Here is an 18,736-nt window from a genome sequence, read left to right on the forward strand (position 1 = left end):
GCCGCCGCCGATGCTGTGAAGGAGAAGACAGACAGCGCTTTCGCTACTCACAGTAAATCCTACACGCAGAGGCTGCAGGATCAGATCAGTATGCTCGGCAAGTCACAAGCAGGTGGGCCAAGGCCGTCAAAGTCGATTGCGAACCTTTCTGGCACTCAACAGCCACTGCACAGCTCTCACCCGCAGATCTCACAACAGGCTCAAGCGAGCGCGGAAGAGAAGCCTCGATCGCCTTCCAAACCTCAGCAGTCAGCAAGAACACCAGGTGCGTTCCCCGAGGATGATGAAGACGACTGGATCGCTTCGCCTCCTGCAGAACAAGCCGTCACCCAAAGTCCTCGTCCCGTGCTAGAGAAGAGTTACACTGCGGATATCATGGAGGGCGTTCATCGCAGTGACACGGTCAGCGGTATCGATTCGAATCTGCCCGAGCACCAGTTGCAAGAGTCGAGCCCCGATCTCACACATTACTCGCCTCGGAAAGGAGCGCTATCTAGCCCCGTCAAACCCGTCTTTGGTCATGGCAAATCGATCTCAGTACCTGATTTCGGCCAGCATAATATCTTCGGAGATACTGCTGGGCAAGAGCTCAACAAGGTCGTCTCTGCATCCAATCCATTGGTGGACTACAACAAGGATCCTCAAGGAGACGAGCCCCCAAAGTCACCATCCAGAAGCTTCCGCGAAAGCCCCTTCAGGCAGAATACCTTGAAACAGGTCAAGAACAAGTTTTCTTCGATACTGAAGGGGTCGAAGGGTCTCCTAGCAAGCAGTGCTGCGCTCAGTGCGGATGGCAAGGCGTCGTTGGTGAACTCGCCATCTGCCAAATTACGAAAGCAACAGAACGTGTCTACTGAGTCTCTCCAGCCAGAGCAGGAGGGTCAACCTCTCTACCCGGATCTGACAAAGCACATGTCTGAGTCTAACCACGCTCCCAGGGCTCCCAGTCCGTTGAAGTCAAATAGCCGCAAGACCCGAGCGTCCGCTGAGCGAGAAAGGAGGGATCAGAAGCAAAAAGACAAGGAGGACAAAGAAGCCCAACGCCTTGCCGAGCAGATGGAAAAGCTACAGAAGGTGAGAGAGAAGGAGAGGGAGAAGGCGAGCGCACTCAGCAAGGAAAAACAGGAGAAGGCATCTCCCGAGGAACCCCATGGCATGCAGCAAGAACAAAAACAGACCATGCGCACCCCAGCTCCAAAAGAGATCAACAGGCCGACACGGACAAGTCCACGCAAGGAAAAGCCACAGATTGAGACTGCAGGCAGGGCAGTCGCCGACATAGATAAGCTCGATACCGCTGATCAGGACATGGAAATGGCTGATGCCCCAGCGATAAGGCCCGTGCCTCCTTCGATTCCCCGGCTTACACCTGGTCAAAGGCTGAAGAATCGTGAGATCAAGCGGCCAACTAAACCAACGAGAGAAACTGCTGTCAAACCGAAACAAGCGCCGACTTTGATCCGCGTCAACACGTCTTCGCAACACACTGGACTGTATCCTGCCAACAGTACACTTGCATCAAGCCTCCAAGACACTCTCGGCAGCTCTCAACAGCAGGTCAAGGGCAAGGCCAGCCAACCCTCACTGCAGACGAAGTCATCGCTGCAGAATCTCAAGAGTTCCGTCAGCTCAACAACCGGTCGCCCCAAGGCACTTGAACTTGCAGAGAAGCGACGACAAGAAGAGGAGAAGAAAACTCAGCGGAAGCGTGAATTCAAGGCAGAGTTGGAGCGGAAGCGCGAGAAAGAGCAACGACTGGAGGCGGAGCGGCGAGAGAAGGAACGCCTGCGAGTTGCCGCCGAGGAAGAGGCCAAGAAGCAAGCAGCCCGTCAAGCTGCGATCGAAAAGGCCAAGAAAACAAAAGCCCCGCCTCCAGCAATTCGGTCTCAGCCAAGTGGCGCGCCTGATTACAACTCTGTCCGGGAGAAGGCAGCTATACCGAGACCTCCATCTCGCTTGCAGCAGTCCACCATGTATCGATCGCAAGAAGACATCGGCCGCCCTGTCAACGCAGTCTTGTCGAGCACCGCCAAAATGTCGATGAAGCGGCCGCTCCAGCAAGAGGGCGCAGAGGACACGACGCAACGACCAACTGCAACCCGAAATGGCCCGCCTCCCCAGAAAGAGATGAAGCGCATGCGAACCTCGGACGATGAGTTTGACGCCGAGGAGGAGATGGAGATCCAGTCGTACGGAACGGGCATCAAGGGTCCCCACGTTGGATCATCAGCTGGGCTCAAGAAGGTAGGTTGCAAGCCGTAGACCTCTGTATGGCTCGCCCTCTCGATATACTTGCTAATTTTCTCTCAGGATCAAACAAACAAGTCACTCTTCTCCAGCGGGTATGCACCTGGTCCCTCAGGAGCTACGAGGGATATTTTCAAGGCACCATCAGTCGCGCCGCATCACAGCAAGAATGGCCATCCTCTGGATATGGCCCAGGTCTCGAAGGGTCATATTCCTTTTGCGTCCAGTCAACATGGCGCTGGGCCCTCTCACAAGACTCCGGCCAGACCTGCTGGCGTCATGACTGCCAAATCTGCTGCCAAATCAGCGACAAGGTCCTCACCACGCTTCCAGAACGGCGATAATATTGAGCTCCCTGAAATCCAGACAGATGATGACGATGACGATGATGACGATGATGACGATGATGAGGCCAAGGGACTGGGGATAGCATCATGGGCAGACACGCCTGAACTCCGGCGTGAACTTATGAAGCAGGAGTCTATTGACCCTCTCCAGGTTTTTGGCCCTCCTGCGCCCCTGCGGCTGGAGGAGGTGTTCAAGAACAAGGACAGATGGAGCAAGTTCCGCGCCCGGGGGAGCAGTGCCAACTGGAACGGAGGCGACCGGCTCACAGAAGACGAAATCCGCAAGGATCTTGCAGCGCGAGAGAAAATGAGGCGTGACGGAGGATGGTCGTACGAGCTCAGCAAGGACATCCAGTGATGGTCTTGTGATGGGCCAATGCCTCCCTGGATAGCGGATGCAATTATGTATAGCATTGTTTTGGGGGTCTGGGTGCTGTAGCTGGCTTGGTATGTTTATACATTGCCATCTGGAGTTCCGGGGACATGATCGGAATGGGAACGGAAGCTGCATGGGTATTCTGGATCGGTATTTGAATACTTGCAGAAAATTTTGTTGTTTTCAGAGTGTACAAGTACCAACCAAGGTTTGCTGGGAACTGCTAGCCACAGTAATTGGAGTTCAGGAAAAGAAGAAAAAGACTTTCTTTGATGCTGCTATGGTATCTACACGGCTGAAAGGGGAGATCTCCTGGAAAGTGACAATCATGTCTCCACCACAGATGACCCTCAGTGTCAAGTGACGACAAGGCCACGCACACTTAGAGTGGCTGTGTCCTCTCTTGTGCACTGTAAGGCTGCAGTCCAGAACGGCCAATTTTTATTTATTTAGATGTGATGTTGAGATTTAACTCCTTGGTCCATAGCAGTCATGATGCAAAATATGAGCTAAGAAAATGATTTCCAAATTTATATTGATGATTTACTGTCCAGTATAATACTACAGGAACAAGTCTGGACTGCTGTTGGCTTGATGGCCACAGGTGTGACCCTCTCTCAGCCTTGTGGGGAGCAAGTCAATGTGCGCTGGGGTGGCCTGCACCCTCTCTTACGTCATTAGGAACTATTTCACCCGGACAGCCAGTCAACAGCCTAGTCAGATGTCAGGCTCCGACTTGAGAGAAGATCAGATGAATAGTAGAGTACTAGACAAAACCCTTGGATTCGGGACCCTGACTACGCCTTGGCACTACCGGTCACCCAAACCCACATTGCCCCACTGAAGATGCTCACATTCCAACCTCCCATTTCATTCCGGATTGGCAACCAGCCTGACCACCACAGCAACTGGCAGTCTTTAGGCTTCAGGCCTTTTTCTGTAGAAGTTCTTGTTACCAAAACTTGACTTCTGTCACGTTCTGTGAACAGCAGCATTGTTCCACCCAGCTTTTACCTTCTTTTTCTTCTTCTCTGCCTACTTAGGACCAGTGTCCAATCACAACACGTCACAAGTCAACCATCTCCAACGGAGCCCAAAGTTCACACGCCCGCCCACCCACCATCGCGACAGTCACCAGCAGCACCCTTGTGCACCAAGTTGCTTTTGCTTCTTGTGGAGCACATTTTTATTTTTTTTTTGATCTTTTTCCTGCACAGCACAGCACAGTAATATTTGTCGCAATTCTAGGCATCACTTGTTCCCAGGCTTGTCCTCTCTGTGATCCTCAGCATCACTACCTACCCTGATCCTGCGGCTGATCCCTAGCTCAGCAGACCACAACGACTACTACTCTGGTAAGCCTACCCTTCCCCTTGTTGACGTTTACTGCTTCTTTCTTTCTACTTGAAGGGTATCTTACTGATAAGCAGACAATTTATCTCCTTCTCAAAGACTCCGTGGGGTGACCCTTTCTTCGTCTCCCTTCTCCTGCCAACTGCCCCGCCCTGCGCTCCGTTATTCCCTCCGGAGAGACGCGTCCTTTGCCCAACATCATTTGCGCCCTGAGAAAAGCACTGGCCTCCCTACTCAGATGTAGTCACTGTTGACTCCTCGACACGTTCTCCAACTCTTCATTCTTGACCTGTTTCCCAGCGCGCTAGAGGCACCCTCTGCCTTCGAAATAGGCCCATCATGGAGAAGGAACCTCGACGCGACTTGTATGCAGATCTCGAGCTAGCTGGGCCTACGGAGGACATCGATCTCGTCAGGAAGCAGTACAGGAAGCTTTGTATGTCGGGTCAGGTCTCATATCGTCGTCGTGGTCAAGAGCTAACAGAAGCTGTCGTGCAGCGCTCAAGAAACACCCCGATCGCCCTGGCGGATCAAATGAAGCCTTCAACATCATCAACCATGCCCACGCCATCCTGACCGATCCCGAGAAGAAGCGCAAGTACGATTCCGAGGCCCGCCGTACCCGGGCAACGTATGCCTCTGGAGTAAGAGGAAACCCTTGGGCGAATGCCGGCAAGGAGTGGGCTCCTCCTCCTCGACCGCCCAACTTCCCCCAGAGGCCCGCCGCGTCCACGCAGAAACGCCAGTCGGCCTCGACGAATGCAGACAAGTACTCTGAGTTCACGGCAGGTGCACCTCGTCGGACGCAGGCAAAGAAGACCGACTCCACGAATACATGGCAACATTGGCAAGCATGGGAGGACATGAAAAATGGCTCAAAGGGCAAGGGACCAGCCCGAGGCCCTACTGCAAGCGGCGCGTCGAGTAGGACTCCCAGCGCCAGCAGACCGTCGAGCTACCAACAGCAGCAGCAGCAGCAGCAGCCGCCGCAGCAGCCGCCTCCTGTACCTCCGCGTGCCCCGCCTCAGAAGCAGCCTAAGGGCTCCTTTGGCGCCCGTGTCCAGCGAGGAGGCTATGTGCCTGAGTCCCCAGGCGATGAGCCAGCGGTATCTGGCAATAACTACTTCACCACTAGGTCTCATTCTAATCTGTTCAACGAGACTTCTTCTGCGGCACGAGCCAGGCGCCGAGCACCGTCTAACCCTGATCCCGACCGCGACAGCGACCGCGACAGCACGTTCATGGACCCACGTCAAAGTACCCCATATCAAACACGCGGCGGCGAAAAATTCGATCCCTGGAATGGCGCAAGTAACATCGGGCGATCCCGTAGCACGCGAGAGCCCAAGCGCAGGCCTTATAAAGATGATGACAACGCCCCTTCTACCGGTAGTCCCCGTCAGAGAAGCTCCAGTGTACCCGATGACTCGGACAATGTACCACGGGAAGGGCAAAATGGAAGAGCAGGGCTCAACGGTCAGCGAAGTTCAGGCACCACGTCGGCTAGCAGCGACTATCGATCTTCTTCGGAAGGTCCCAAGGACCGGGCTGGTGGTGACAACGGCAAAAATGGCTCCAAATTGTATGACGATCAGTCTCATTCCAAGTCAACTCCTCCCCAGCACCACGAAGTTCCTCACCAAGCCCAGCAAGCGACTGGCCGTGCGGGCGATGGGGACTTCTACAACAACAAGAGCACACGAAATCAGCCCTCGAGGCCAGAGCAGCCGCGTACTCAGCAGTACACAAAGTCTTCGAGTGAAGACAAGCCTCCTCCACAAAAGGGCGGCGGCTTGAATGCTTTCGAGCAGAAGATGTCCCAGCTCCTCAGACAGCTTTCTGCCAAAAAGTATGGGCGGCAGCAGCAGCAGCAGCAGCAGCAGCAACAACAGTCCAAGCCTAAGCAGGACGAAACCCACCCCCCACCAGTGAACCCTCAGCAGGTTCGTAACAGCACAGATCATGCTAACTTCAACACTAGCTTCGGCTCGCAATTTACGGGCGAGCAGTTCGTCGCCGACTCGCATCGATTTACGCGGAATAGCACTGACAACATCAACACTAGATTTGTTGCTGAGGAGGATGCTACCAGCTGGCAGTTCAATGCGGGATCTCCAGTCGATGAGGCTGGCCGGCCGGCCATGCCTCGGTCCAAGTCAGGCAGTCGCATAGGTCGCAAATCCCCCTTCACAACAGATGCCTCACAACAGCCACACTTCACCGGTCCTCCCGTGGGAGAGAAGTCGCCCCACTCTGGCGCCTTCAATCCTGAAGAGTGGTCTGAGAAGATTAATTCCCAGATTTTCGAGGCACCCGTGGCGCACAAGACACCCGTAGCCGGTAGTCGCACGATTCGCACTTCTAGCAAGAAGCCGAAACCTGTTCGTATGACGGCGGGAACGGCCGGAATGGTCGAGTCGGACGAGAGCAGCAGTGGTCTGGAGGAGGTCTCCAAGGGCTCAGCAACCGCTGGGCGGGGACCAAGCGTCGATGGGACTTCTAGTCCGATGGCTATGGACGTCGATCCTCCTGCGGCGCAATCGGGCGGTAATGGGGCGCGGAATATTCCTGTCACGCCGTCGCGTCCCGAGTGGCGAGCCGGTGATGTGGGCTTAGGCATCAAGGGTGATGCGAAGCCGCCCCCACAGCCCTCCTTTGCGCCAGCAGCAGCAGCAGCAGCAGTAGCTGCTGGTGGATCGGAAGACAGCGAGGAGTTCCGAGCCAGCTTTTCCGACATCAGGAACGTCGAGCCCTTTTCCGAACGCGCCTCAGGCCTCGAGTCCTTCGGCGACCTGAAGTCGAATCTCCCATTCCCAAGCGTCGCAGCGGGTCACGTTCCCATCCGAAAGCCCGTGCCGAGATCGCAGAACATTCAGGAAGCTCTACCAGAGCCGCCCAGACCGCCCAATCCACCACCAGTGCTGGCAGTTCCAGGCCTCAAGCCCTCTCCGGTCGCCTGGAAGCAGTATGTGGAGGCGTTCTACACGTACTTAGGAGAATTCCACACCTATAACACCAAGTTCATCGACCACTTCTCGGCTCGCAGAGTTCAGATTCACCAGAAACTTGGCACATCTGCCTGGCTTGAGTTGCGGGATGGCGGCGGTGTCCAGGAATACATGACCTGGGCTGAGGAGGACCGCGAGGTTCGGAAGAAGTGGACTGATGCCTGTGACGAACACGAAATGCACGTTCGGCTATTTGCCGCTCATCGAGAGAAGATGATGAAGTGAGCGGATCCCACCTTGTGTGAAAGAAGGGGGCCTCTTACTTGTGGCTCTTGGTACTGGAAGGGCTCCTTTATTTGGGGAGCGTTCTTATGATCATTTGCGGCTTTCTGCCACGGATCCAACAATGCGAGGGATTGTCATTGGCTTGGTTTGCCTTGCAGGGAGAGAGACTGCTGTTGGTTCTCTAGTTTGGGTATTCGCCTGGCTCGTCTGCTTCTTCTTGATCATCCCGTGTCAAGTGAATTTCCTCGCTCGGAGAGGAGACGTCTTGTCAAATGGCCATGATTACCTACGTGGGTCTCGTCGCCATGCATGACAGACGGTAGTCGAACACTATCGAAAAACACCGTCCCTTTGCCATATTCGATTCAAAAACATCTCTGCTATTCTCAACGTGTGATGATATCTGACTTTCGAGATTTCTTGATTGTCAACGGGTCCACGATGTGTTTTGGGGTGGGATTTGTACGTGCAGCATTTCACGAGCTAACGATGGGCTGGGATCTTGGAGGGAAAGGAAAGAAAAGGGAAGGGAAGGGAAGGGAAGGGAACGGGAGGATTGGGATAAACTCGCATGGCCTGGTGTTCATTATGGCAAGCGTGGATTGTTTGATAGTACATACTCTTCCACACCATGGGATAGAATTATAGCGTGATTATGGGGAAGATTACCCATTCGTTGTGCCTGTTCCGCCTAAGATTCAATTTTAAGGATGATGAGGAGGCTCAAATTTTGACTGCGTTGGGTGCTACCATTGATCAATCAGCTTTTTTAACAAGAAATCATTGACATGACACAACCTTCTGGCCGTCTAAGTACCACGAACTGTGATTCGCAATGGATTTCGCAGTTCCTAATGATGATGATGAGTTTCACTAGGTTCTTGGGGGCATTGTGACGATGTGACGATGTGACTATGTGAGTGTGTATCTTGGCTTTGTGGTTCGCAAATTCGCACACCATGACATCACCCGTCACCATGTCATTGGGCTTCTTGCAGGTAAGTCTATACCAACATGTTTAAGGGCCCCTTCCCACTTCTATGTGTCTTTATTTTTCATTTTTATTTTTCTTATACTACAAACCCCTTGCTCATCTTTACCCTCATTCTCTATATTTTCTCTCTCTCTCTCTCTCTCTCTCTCTCTCTCTTTTCCTGCCATTCAAAGTCCTCAGTCAATACCTTCAACATGCCAAAACTCACCTATACCATCGAAAACGCCCCAGGCAAAATCTACGGCAAGAACAGCAACGAGCTGATCTTCAAGGAACCGTCATCGCACGCAATCATCTACAGCACGGCGACAACGACATCCGGCGGTCTATTGACGATGGGCGCCAAGAAGAACAAGAAACAGCTCTTCCGCGGGCCGCCCAGCGAGAAGGACGGGGGCGCATGCGTGGCCACGCTGGACGAGCCGGCAAGCGACAGCGCCGGCAGGGACGAGACGCTCGAGATGCACCACGTAAAGCTGGACGGGAGCAGCAGCCACGGCACAGAGCCGGCGTCGACGAGGCTGCAGATCAAAAAGACGTCGTCGTGGGTGCCACTGGCGGGCGGGGACAGGCACGCCGTCACGTTCCGGGAGGAAGGGTACACATGGAGCGGGAAGGCCCTGCTGAAGAGAGACAGGGACGGGCGGGTGGTGGCGCGGGTGGCGGGGCCCTGGTTCTGGCAGGGGAAGCTGGGGGATATGGAGGTGGATGTTCCTGAGATGGGGGACGAGGAGGAGCGGCGGAGCCTGTTGGAGATGGTGCTGGCTACGTTTGTGGCTAGGTGGTGGGGTGAGAGGGTTGTGGGAGAGGAGAGGGCGAAGGAGGCCAAGAGGATGGAGGAGGAAGCGGCCCAGGCCAAGGCCGTGCAGAAGAAGAAGGCTGCTGCTGCTGTGGAGACCAAGAAGCAGGAGGAGGCGGAGGAGCGGAAAAAGAGGGAGGCGGAGGGGGAGGGTGCGAAGATGAGCGAGACTGGTGAGCAGCAGGGCACGGGGCCATGTTTCGGAGAATATATTGCCTACGAGTATGTCGAGGAGGAGACTGGGACAGCAGGGGGTTGGTGGAGGGAATGAATAGAACACGATGAAATAATGGACAAAACAGTACAAGTCATACCCTACCCTATCATGCCCTAGTTTAGCTGCCCATTTCATTAATCCTTGTTCTTTTTCTTTCTATGTAATGCCAACATCGCATTGGTAGCGAGGACGTAGGGGCTGGTGGAGAACAATCGCCAGCACACATGGACATGTTGAGAGTTCACTCAAGCTATATGGTCCAATGTTTTGTCACCGTCTCTGGTGGTTTGAGTTGACTTTTTATGACTGGACTGAAATGATCTAAATCAAGTGGCTCTGAGGCATAATGAGGTGTGACTTCTCCTATACAATCCTCTATTAACAACACATTGTTTATCCAAGTAGCCATGCTAGTATAATTGAATACATAATAGGTAATGTATTATAGGATTTCTTTTCATTCATACAAGGATACGTAATAATGAATTGGGGACCCGCATGAGAAACCCTATGCAGGGGTGTCACCGGCAGAACGGGAGGAAAATTGGGTCTTCATAGTGGGCTGGCTCCAGTGGGTCAATTCACTGTTCTTGGTCAAGTCAGCTTCGAGGCCAGGTCAAACCTGCTATTGTAGACCTCTCTGCCTACAAACCGAGTTTGCGCCTTGTCTCTCAGCCCTGCCGCCTTCGGTACAATCCTTTCTTTAGGAATTTTTTTTTTCCCTTCCTCTTCTTCTTTTCTTCTTTTTCATGTGTCTTCCCACGCCCCTTAATTGTCACCCCATCCTCTTGAAGACGATTCTCTCTCCCAGAGCTTGACCTCAGCACGTCGAATGAGGCGGAGGAGTGATTGCTGAATGCAGACAGTCTCGGCCTCTTCGTTACGCAACGGAGTTGGCAGACTTGTAACATCATCATCAGCACCACGACCAGCCACGAGCTTCTTGCGCTGTGCTGTCTCTTGCTACACTGCAAGACAGTATAGTTGTCCCACGCTCTTGTTCGGCTCTTACTGGCACACAGCTTCTCGCAGCTCGACCGTCACAGTCACACCTCGGGCCTGCCTCATCCGGGCCATCTCCTCGCACTCGACAGCAGCGTCCCCTGGTGCTGCTGCTGCTGCTGCTCCCGCTACCGCTGCCACCACAGCATCAAGCTCGGCTGCACGACCAACCACCGAACACGTGCAGTCTCCCACGTCCCGCCAGTCCGAACCTCCTGGAGCGGGCAGCTGTTCACCCTCCCCCTCCCCCTCCTCGCCCTCCGCGACCACGATGAACGGATCCAACACCTCCCCACGCGCCAAGCGCAAGCCCTCCCCCTTCGAGATGATCGAGAGCGGCCGGCCTCCGAAGCACCTTCGTTCCTCGCTGAACGGCAAGCAGTCCGCCGGCGACAACACCCCCGATGTCGAGGCCGAGGACTTTGACATGCGTGAGCACGACTTCATCGACGACGCCGCCTTGCAGGCCCTGCCCGCTCTCGGGCCCGACAGCCAGGAATGGCAGGCGACCATCGAGAGCGTTGTGCGCAACGTCGTCTCCATACGCTTCTGCCAGACTTGCAGCTTCGACACTGACCCGGCCCTGAACTCCGAGGCCACGGGCTTTGTCGTCGATGCCGAGCGAGGTTACATCCTCACCAACAGGCACGTGGTGGGTTCGGGACCGTTTTGGGGCTACTGCATCTTCGACAACCATGAGGAGGTGGACGCCTATCCCGTGTACAGAGACCCCGTCCACGATTTTGGCATCCTCAAGTTCGATCCCAAGGCCATCAAATACATGCCCGTCAGGGCCCTCCCTCTGCGGCCTGACCTGGCCAAAGGTATGTTCGGTGTCTCGCCTCGTTGTTTCCTTTATGTTTCGACTGTGTAGGTCATGCTGACGGATTTGCTCCAGTTGGGATCGAGATTCGCGTCGTTGGTAACGATGCTGGTGAGAAGCTCAGCATTCTTTCTGGCGTCATCAGCCGTCTGGACCGCAATGCCCCCGAGTACGGCGAAGGCTACAGCGACTTCAACACTTCCTACTACCAGGCCAGTGCTGCTGCCAGCGGAGGCTCGTCTGGCAGTCCAGTTGTCGACATTGACGGATACGCCGTTGCCCTCCAGGCCGGTGGTCGGGCGGATGGAGCCTCGACGGACTACTTCCTTCCCCTGGACCGGCCGTTACGAGCGCTGAAATGCCTCCAAGAGGGCAAGCCCATCACGAGAGGCGACATACAATGCCAGTTCCTCCTGAAGCCCTTCGACGAGTGCAGGCGGCTCGGCCTCTCCTCGCAGTGGGAGGCGCAGATGCGCAAGCAGTTCCCCAAGGAGACCAACATGCTGGTGGCCGAGATCGTCCTTCCGCAGGGCCCTTCCCACAACAAGATTGAGGAGGGTGACGTCCTCGTCAAGGTGAACAACCAGCTGATCACGCAGTTCACGGTCCTTGACGACATTATGGACTCGAGCGTTGGCAAGACCGTCAAGCTGCTTCTGCAGAGGGGCGGCGAGGATGTGGAGGTAGAGATTGCTGTCGGCGACCTGCACGAGATCACTCCTGATCGTTTTGTGTCGGTGGCCGGCGGAAGCTTCCACACCCTCTCCTACCAGCAAGCCCGCCTATATGGCGTGGCCTGCAGCGGCGTATACCTCTGTGAAGGCACTGGCTCTTTCCGTTTCGATAATACCGAGAACGGCATATTGATCCAGACCCTGGACCACAAGAAGGTGCCGGACTTGGAGACCTTCATCGAGGTGGCCAAGACCATCCCCGACAAGGCGAGGGTTGTCGTGACGTACAAGCATCTTAGGGATTTGCATACGCTCAACACCACCATCATCTACATCGACAGGCACTGGTCCTCCAAGATGAAGCTCGCCGTGCGGAACGATAGCACAGGGCTTTGGGATTTCTGCGACCTGGCCGACCCGCTACCACCGGTGGCCCCAGTGCCGAGAAAGGCATCCTTCATCCAGCTCGAGCACACGTCTCACCCGGCTGTGGCCGAGCTCGTCAAGAGCTTCGTCCATGTCAACTGCACCATGCCCGTCAAGCTGGACGGATTTCCTAAGAATCGGAAGTGGGGTATGGGGCTGGTCATCGATGCCGACAAAGGGCTGGTGGTCATCTCAAGGGCTATTGTGCCTTGTACGTATCTTACATTCTTTTTCTCTGTTTTCCTCTCTTTATGTGTGTACAGAGGTGCTGACGCTGACGACCATCAGATGATCTCTGTGACATCTCCATCACCATTGCCGACTCCATCGTCGTCGAAGGCAAGGTAGTGTTTCTGCACCCCTTGCAGAATTATGCCATCATACAGTACGACCCAAAGCTGGTCGAGGCTCCGGTGCAGAGCGCAAGGCTTTCGACCGAGCAGATCACCCAGGGCGCGTCAACCTACTTTATTGGATACAACCGCATCGGACGCGTCGTCCACACGGCCACCAGCGTTACTGAGATCTTTGCCGTCGCTATCCCTGCGAACTCTGGGGCGCCACGCTACCGGGCGGTCAATGTTGATGCGATCACAGTAGATACGAGTCTGAGCGGGCAGTGTGGGAGCGGTGTCCTCGTCGCCCCTGACGGGACTGTCCAGGCGCTTTGGCTCACATACCTCGGCGAGCGATCTCCATCGACGCACCGGGACGAGGAGTATCATCTCGGCCTCGCCACCCCGACGTTGTTGCCGGTAGTTTCACAGATACAAAAGGGGATCGTCCCTAAGCTGCGCATGCTTTCGGTCGAGTTCCGGTCGATTGCCATGTCGCAAGCACGGTTGATGGGCGTGTCGGAGGAGTGGATCCAGCAGGTGTCCAAGGTGAACACGTCGCACCACCAGCTCTTCATGGTGACGAAGAGGACCTTTGAGCGGAACGAGACCAAGGAGGCGCTCCTCGAGGGTGACATCCTGCTCACGCTGAACGGCAAGCTCATTACCCGCATATCCGAGCTCGACGTCATGTACGACAACGAGTTCCTGGACGCTGTGGTTATTCGCGACTGCCAGGAGATGCACGTGCGACTGCCGACGGTTGCTGCAGACGATGTGGAAACGGACCGGGCTGTCAGTTTTTGCGGCGCCATCCTCCACAGGCCACACCACGCCGTGCGGCAGCAAATCAGCAAGCTGTTCAGCGAGGTGTACGTATCGGCCAGGACGCGGGGGTCCCCTGCGTATCAGTACGGCCTGGCGCCCACGAATTTCATCACGCATGTCAACAACAAGCCTACGCCGGACCTCGAGTCGTTCCTGCAGGCCGTGATCGAGATCCCCGACAACACCTACTTCCGACTGAAAGCGGTAACATTCGACAGCGTCCCGTGGGTGGTGACGATGAAGAAGAACGAGCACTACTTTCCGACTGTGGAATGGATCAAGGACCCGGCTGTCGAGTGCGGCTGGAGGCGCGTCACCTATGAGGCGGGCAAGAAGATTGAGGGTGAAGGCGCAGAGGGCGTACCCAGCGTGACCGATGATACGGGCGAGCCAGATGATCTTCCTGCGGTCTGAATGGAAGAAATGCTTTCCCATCTTGGAACTGATGTAGCATGAAGAGAAGGAAGGGAGGTAGGGAGGAAGGGAGGAAGGGAAAGGGCCCCGGGAAGGTGGAGGAGTTATTGGTTGATCCAGTCTCGATTAAGGGATCTCTTTGATAAGCCAGTAAATCCATATGGCGAAGCACAGGAGCCAAACTGGAAGACAAGACTGTGTGTGTGTGTGTGCGTGAGTGTGTATCGTCCGAGGTGAACTGAATGTTGGATGATCGATGTTGCGCCTGAAGGAAACATTTTCCCAGACCCTTGTTATCATCGTACCAGGTAACTCTGTCTCGTACATACATGGTTAGATGTTTGTTCTGTTTGGGTATCATCGAGCAAACAGGACGAGACTGCTAGCCAGAGACCATTGAAAGTTGGTACTTCAGGGTCTGTGGCTGTGTACCTCACTATCAGTACCGCCTGCCACTTTTGGTACATCAACTGTACATTTAGTAGAGGATTATTGTCCTCTCCAACGTCTTTCCATCGCTACCAAATATCCTTTAGGTCGGACGACGATTTCATCTTTAGGGTCCTCTCCAGCTTCCCAGTCGCACCTTACCTCGAAAGCTTATATGACGACAGTCAAGCAGCCAATTGACATTCTAGTACCCGAGGATGGGGCACCTTTTTTCTGACGGCAGGACAAAAAGCCCCTCTTTGGTTTCTCACTCTCACAGAAAGAAAGAAAAAGAACAATTCGTCCATCGCTAGCCACAATACCAATACCATACCAAGTTTTACTCTTCATTAGCCTGCTTGGTGGTGTTCTCTCTCTCTTTCCATTTGATCTGACCAACTCCACAGACGAACGTCCCTTCATTCCTCCCAGGTAGGCAAAAGATTCGAGACCCAACTGTAACTCCGACTCGAGGCTCTCAGCTGCTCCACCACGGCGCTCTTCCCGCTGGGCGGATTGGATACCTGCACGCGCTCACCTCTCTCGATCTCCCCGCCTTTTGCCGCCTTCTCAGCTGAGAAGAGAGAGAAAGAAAGAGAGGTAGAGATAGGGTTGGCTCTCGGCTCACAAGCTGTGACGTGCGACCCAAAAAGACACCAGAATATATATCTCTCTCTTTCTTTCTCTCTCGTTGACAACGAGCCGCAGCTCAGCGCAGTGCATTGCTCTACTCCGTCTTCATCTCATCTCGGCCCCAGCGAACCGGGACCCACGTTCTCCTTCCTCACCTCGAGGTGAGACTCTCGGTGTGGATCGTCGCATAGTCACGGCCACATCTTCCTTTAGCTATACACGCAAGCTTCGAGTCTTTCGATCCTCGAGGTCCGCCCGTTTCCCAACAAGTTTCGTTCTCGTTATATCCTCCGCCGCGAGCTCAACCAACCACCGTCCGACCAAGCGTCTGCCATCATCACCCCGAGTCATTGCCACCCAATCGACCACAAACCCAAGCCCCCCTGTACTTGCGATCCATGGCTATCTGACAACATCTCGCTGAACGTTTATTGCGAAATCGGCCGTCCGACCCTTCTTCCGCGCTGCAATACCGGGTCGTCTTCGCGAGTGTTTCTTTCTCCTTCCAAAGTCCCACCTCAAGGCCCTCCCCTCCAATGGGAGTGTCACCATTGCGTTCGTTGCACTCGTCTTCTCGGTAGGGGCAGGAGGTAGGGGCGGGCAGAGCCCCGGAACACCAGCGCCATGGATACGCCCACATCAACCGGCGATGCCACGCCGCGCGCAGGCTCAGGCATGTCCACGCCCGGGAGCGCAACCAGGGGCAGCTTCGTCCCCTTGGTCTCGGTCATTGACTTCCACCACCAGAGAGGGCCGGAGGTTGAGTCGTGGTTTGGCACCGCTGAAGGCACAGATCCTGCTGTGGACTACGGATGGTCTCTCCTGCCGTTCATGGCCCTCAGCGATGGTGCGCACGCGTGAGTCTCGACGTCTACTCCCACCCAGATGTGGTGTTTTGCTTTTTTTTCTTCTCTTTCTTCCCATCATGGCTGTTCTGCTACGGCGGTGCGTGGCCCTCACCGCCAGAACAACAAGCCCGGCTGACGTTTACCCTCTTGACAGGTCGACCGAGGACTTCTCCTACTTCACACTCCTACGGCCTGCGACGGAAACCGAGCCGGCGACCTCTCTCTTCGGAATAGCTTGTACCAGGCAGATGGACGCGTCACAACTCCTGCACCGACCTCCGGAGGTGACACGGTCGACCGTACAAAAGGCGGTAGTCGTCATTGCGGACAACCCACAGAGCTTTGGGACGCTAAAGGAGCGGCTGAGCGTCGTGACGCACGCGTGGTTCGACCAGCGGGAGTTTACCGAGACGGAGATTCTACGGAGGTTCCAGGAGAGCTTGGCGGACGAGAAAGAGCGAGGTCTGCTGACGGGAGAAGATAACCGGGATGCCTACCTGGGCATGAGCCTGAGGGAGATGATCCACGAGTTCCGGTGGCAGACTCTAGTTCTCCTGAAGTGCTGTCTGCTCCAGCCAAAGGTATGGACCGACCGCATGCTTCCAAGTGCTGAGCGATCATGTCCATCCAAGAAGAATAAAGCATTCAGACTAACGCATGCTCCTAACAATAGATGCTGTTCTTCGGCTCTCGTTGCGAGCGACTCTGCATGATGCAGTTCTCCTTGATATCATTGGTTCCCGGTCTCATCCAGAAACTTCAGGATTGCGCGGATCCAGAGCTGAACAGCTACGAGAAGCAGCTGACTGTCCCCACGAATCTACGAACCAGCGACCGAAGATCATTACAGGCTTACATGGGCCTTCCCCTTCAGATCTTTGGAAAGGTATGCTTCTCTCTTTCTCAAACGGTGTGGGAGGTCTGTATTCTGACAGATTGCGCAGGGGAGCTTATTCGGGCCGTATACGCCGTTGCAACAGCTCGATCTGCTGGCAGATGTTGGCACAAAATCATACATCGTCGGGAGCACAAATTCACTCTTGCTTCAACAGAAAGACAGGTACAGCGATATACTCATCAACCTAGACGAAGACTTCATAAATATTACCTCGCCCTCTCTCAAACAAGCATTACAGCTCTCTACTCCAGACAGACGGTGGATCGACTTTATCACGCAGACCGTCAACGAAACCTGGGACGAAGCCAATCCGAGCCGACCAAAGACGATGGGCTTCATGGGAAGTGAGGAATTCATCCGACTGCAATTTGAGGATTACATCAACGCGCTGCTGGCATCTGTAAAGTACCACAACTTCATGCTCAAGCACGCCAACAACCCAAAGATGCTGCTCCCACACGTAGAAGGCGACCCAGCCTCGGACTTCAACATGGACTGGGTGGAGGCCTGGACGAGGACCGAGAACTACCGCATATGGAACAGCAAGACGGACAACCACCTCTTCGACATCGTCGAGCCGAGACACCTCTGCGCCGGCGGATTGAGCATAGAGGACGTGTCGAGGCGCGTGTCACAACAGGTCCAGGACCTGCACCTCGACGAGAAGATTGCCTCAGGCAGGGAGGCAGCTGCCAGGAACTGGGCTGTCGCCAGGGAGAAGGGCGGGTCTGTGATCAATAAGTTCTATACCGAACTCGAGGCCTACCGGGAGGCCCAGCGAAAGAAGGCAGAAGAGAACAGGCTGTCGCTGAGCTCCGAACCCGCCAGCCCCTCCGTCAAGAACGGTAGCGCGCAGCAGTCCTACCTGAGCAGCTGGACATCCTGGGCGGGCGAGAAGCGCAAAGCGCTCGCGGGCTCACGGTCATCAGGGATCAGCAACGGAAGTGGCGGCGGCGGGAGTGGCGGTAGCGGCTGGGGTATCAGCCTCGGCCGGAGCAAGAGCAAGAAGGACGGGAGCAGCACACCCACGTCGCTGCGTTCGATCTCAGAGAAGGAGCCCAAGAGCCCGCGAATGTCAACCTCATCGTCCATATTCCGCAGCTTTGGCAGTGATAAAGAGGTGCTAGCGCCAGCGCCAGCGCCAGCAGCAGTGTCACTGCCCGAGGACATGTCGCGGCACGAGATGCACAACTCGTACAGCGAAAGCATACTGGGCTCCGAGGGCGGCACAATCTCCTCGTCGCCCGAGCAGTCGTCGCCCGCCAAGTCGAAACTCGACTTCATGCAGCACGAGAACGGCGTCTGGAACGACGACCTCTCGCCGACCGTGTCTCGCGAGCAAAAGCTGGCGTAGGATGCTGATTGCTCGTCGGACGATAGGCGGACCATCACGCGGGGTTCGCCAACGACAAAAGGAGGGAGGAGGAGGAGAATGCCTCTCCTGCCGCCCACCATGGGCCGACGGAAGAACATCTTGAGCGTGAGCACCGCGCAGGGCAAGAATCATCATGCGAGAAGGAGTGAGAAAGCAAGGGCCTAAGGAATCGCGCAACATTGGATGGAGAGACAAGAGAAAGCATGCATGCATGGGGTCAAGCGGGAAATTGTTGCATCGATCAGCAAAAGCAGCGTCGCCCCTGGACGGGTATTCGAAGAGGACAAATACAGGGCGTGTTTCCAACATTGAAGTTTGTTATCAATAATATCCCACAGAAAGCATAGCACACGGAACGCCATCGCAGACTGGTTCAAGGTTGCATTGACGGCAAATCCACAACCAAAGAAAGAAAAAACCCATCAAAAAAGAAGAAGAAATGATATGACGATAACGCAAGCAAAGAAAACAGAGAGCATCGGTTG

General features: G+C 55.0%; 3 protein-coding genes across 3 annotated transcripts; all 3 read left to right on the top strand.

The window, feature by feature from the left end:
• Positions 1-8,515: 8,515 nt before the first annotated feature.
• On the top strand, positions 8,516-9,620 carry M406DRAFT_328459 (uncharacterized protein; the record flags this gene model as incomplete). Its single annotated transcript, XM_040920330.1, has 2 exons — positions 8,516-8,554; positions 8,724-9,620. The coding sequence occupies 2 exons, from the start codon at positions 8,516-8,518 to the stop codon at positions 9,618-9,620; spliced, it is 936 nt and encodes a 311-aa protein (XP_040778337.1).
• Positions 9,621-10,839: 1,219 nt separating this feature from the next.
• M406DRAFT_328460 (Pro-apoptotic serine protease NMA111) lies at positions 10,840-14,068 on the top strand (the record flags this gene model as incomplete). Its single annotated transcript, XM_040920331.1, has 3 exons — positions 10,840-11,392; positions 11,467-12,702; positions 12,780-14,068. 3 exons carry the CDS (start codon positions 10,840-10,842, stop codon positions 14,066-14,068), a joined length of 3,078 nt encoding a protein of 1,025 aa, XP_040778338.1.
• Positions 14,069-15,805: 1,737 nt separating this feature from the next.
• On the top strand, positions 15,806-18,655 carry M406DRAFT_288392 (uncharacterized protein; the record flags this gene model as incomplete). Its single annotated transcript, XM_040918789.1, is given in 4 exon segments — positions 15,806-15,987; positions 16,133-16,559; positions 16,652-16,897; positions 16,914-18,655. The coding sequence occupies 4 exon segments, from the start codon at positions 15,806-15,808 to the stop codon at positions 18,228-18,230; spliced, it is 2,172 nt and encodes a 723-aa protein (XP_040778339.1). The 3' UTR covers positions 18,231-18,655.
• Between the last annotated feature and the right edge of the window lie 81 nt (positions 18,656-18,736).

This window comes from Cryphonectria parasitica (assembly GCF_011745365.1).
Source record: "Cryphonectria parasitica EP155 unplaced genomic scaffold M406scaffold_3, whole genome shotgun sequence".
Lineage (NCBI taxonomy): Eukaryota > Fungi > Ascomycota > Sordariomycetes > Diaporthales > Cryphonectriaceae > Cryphonectria > Cryphonectria parasitica.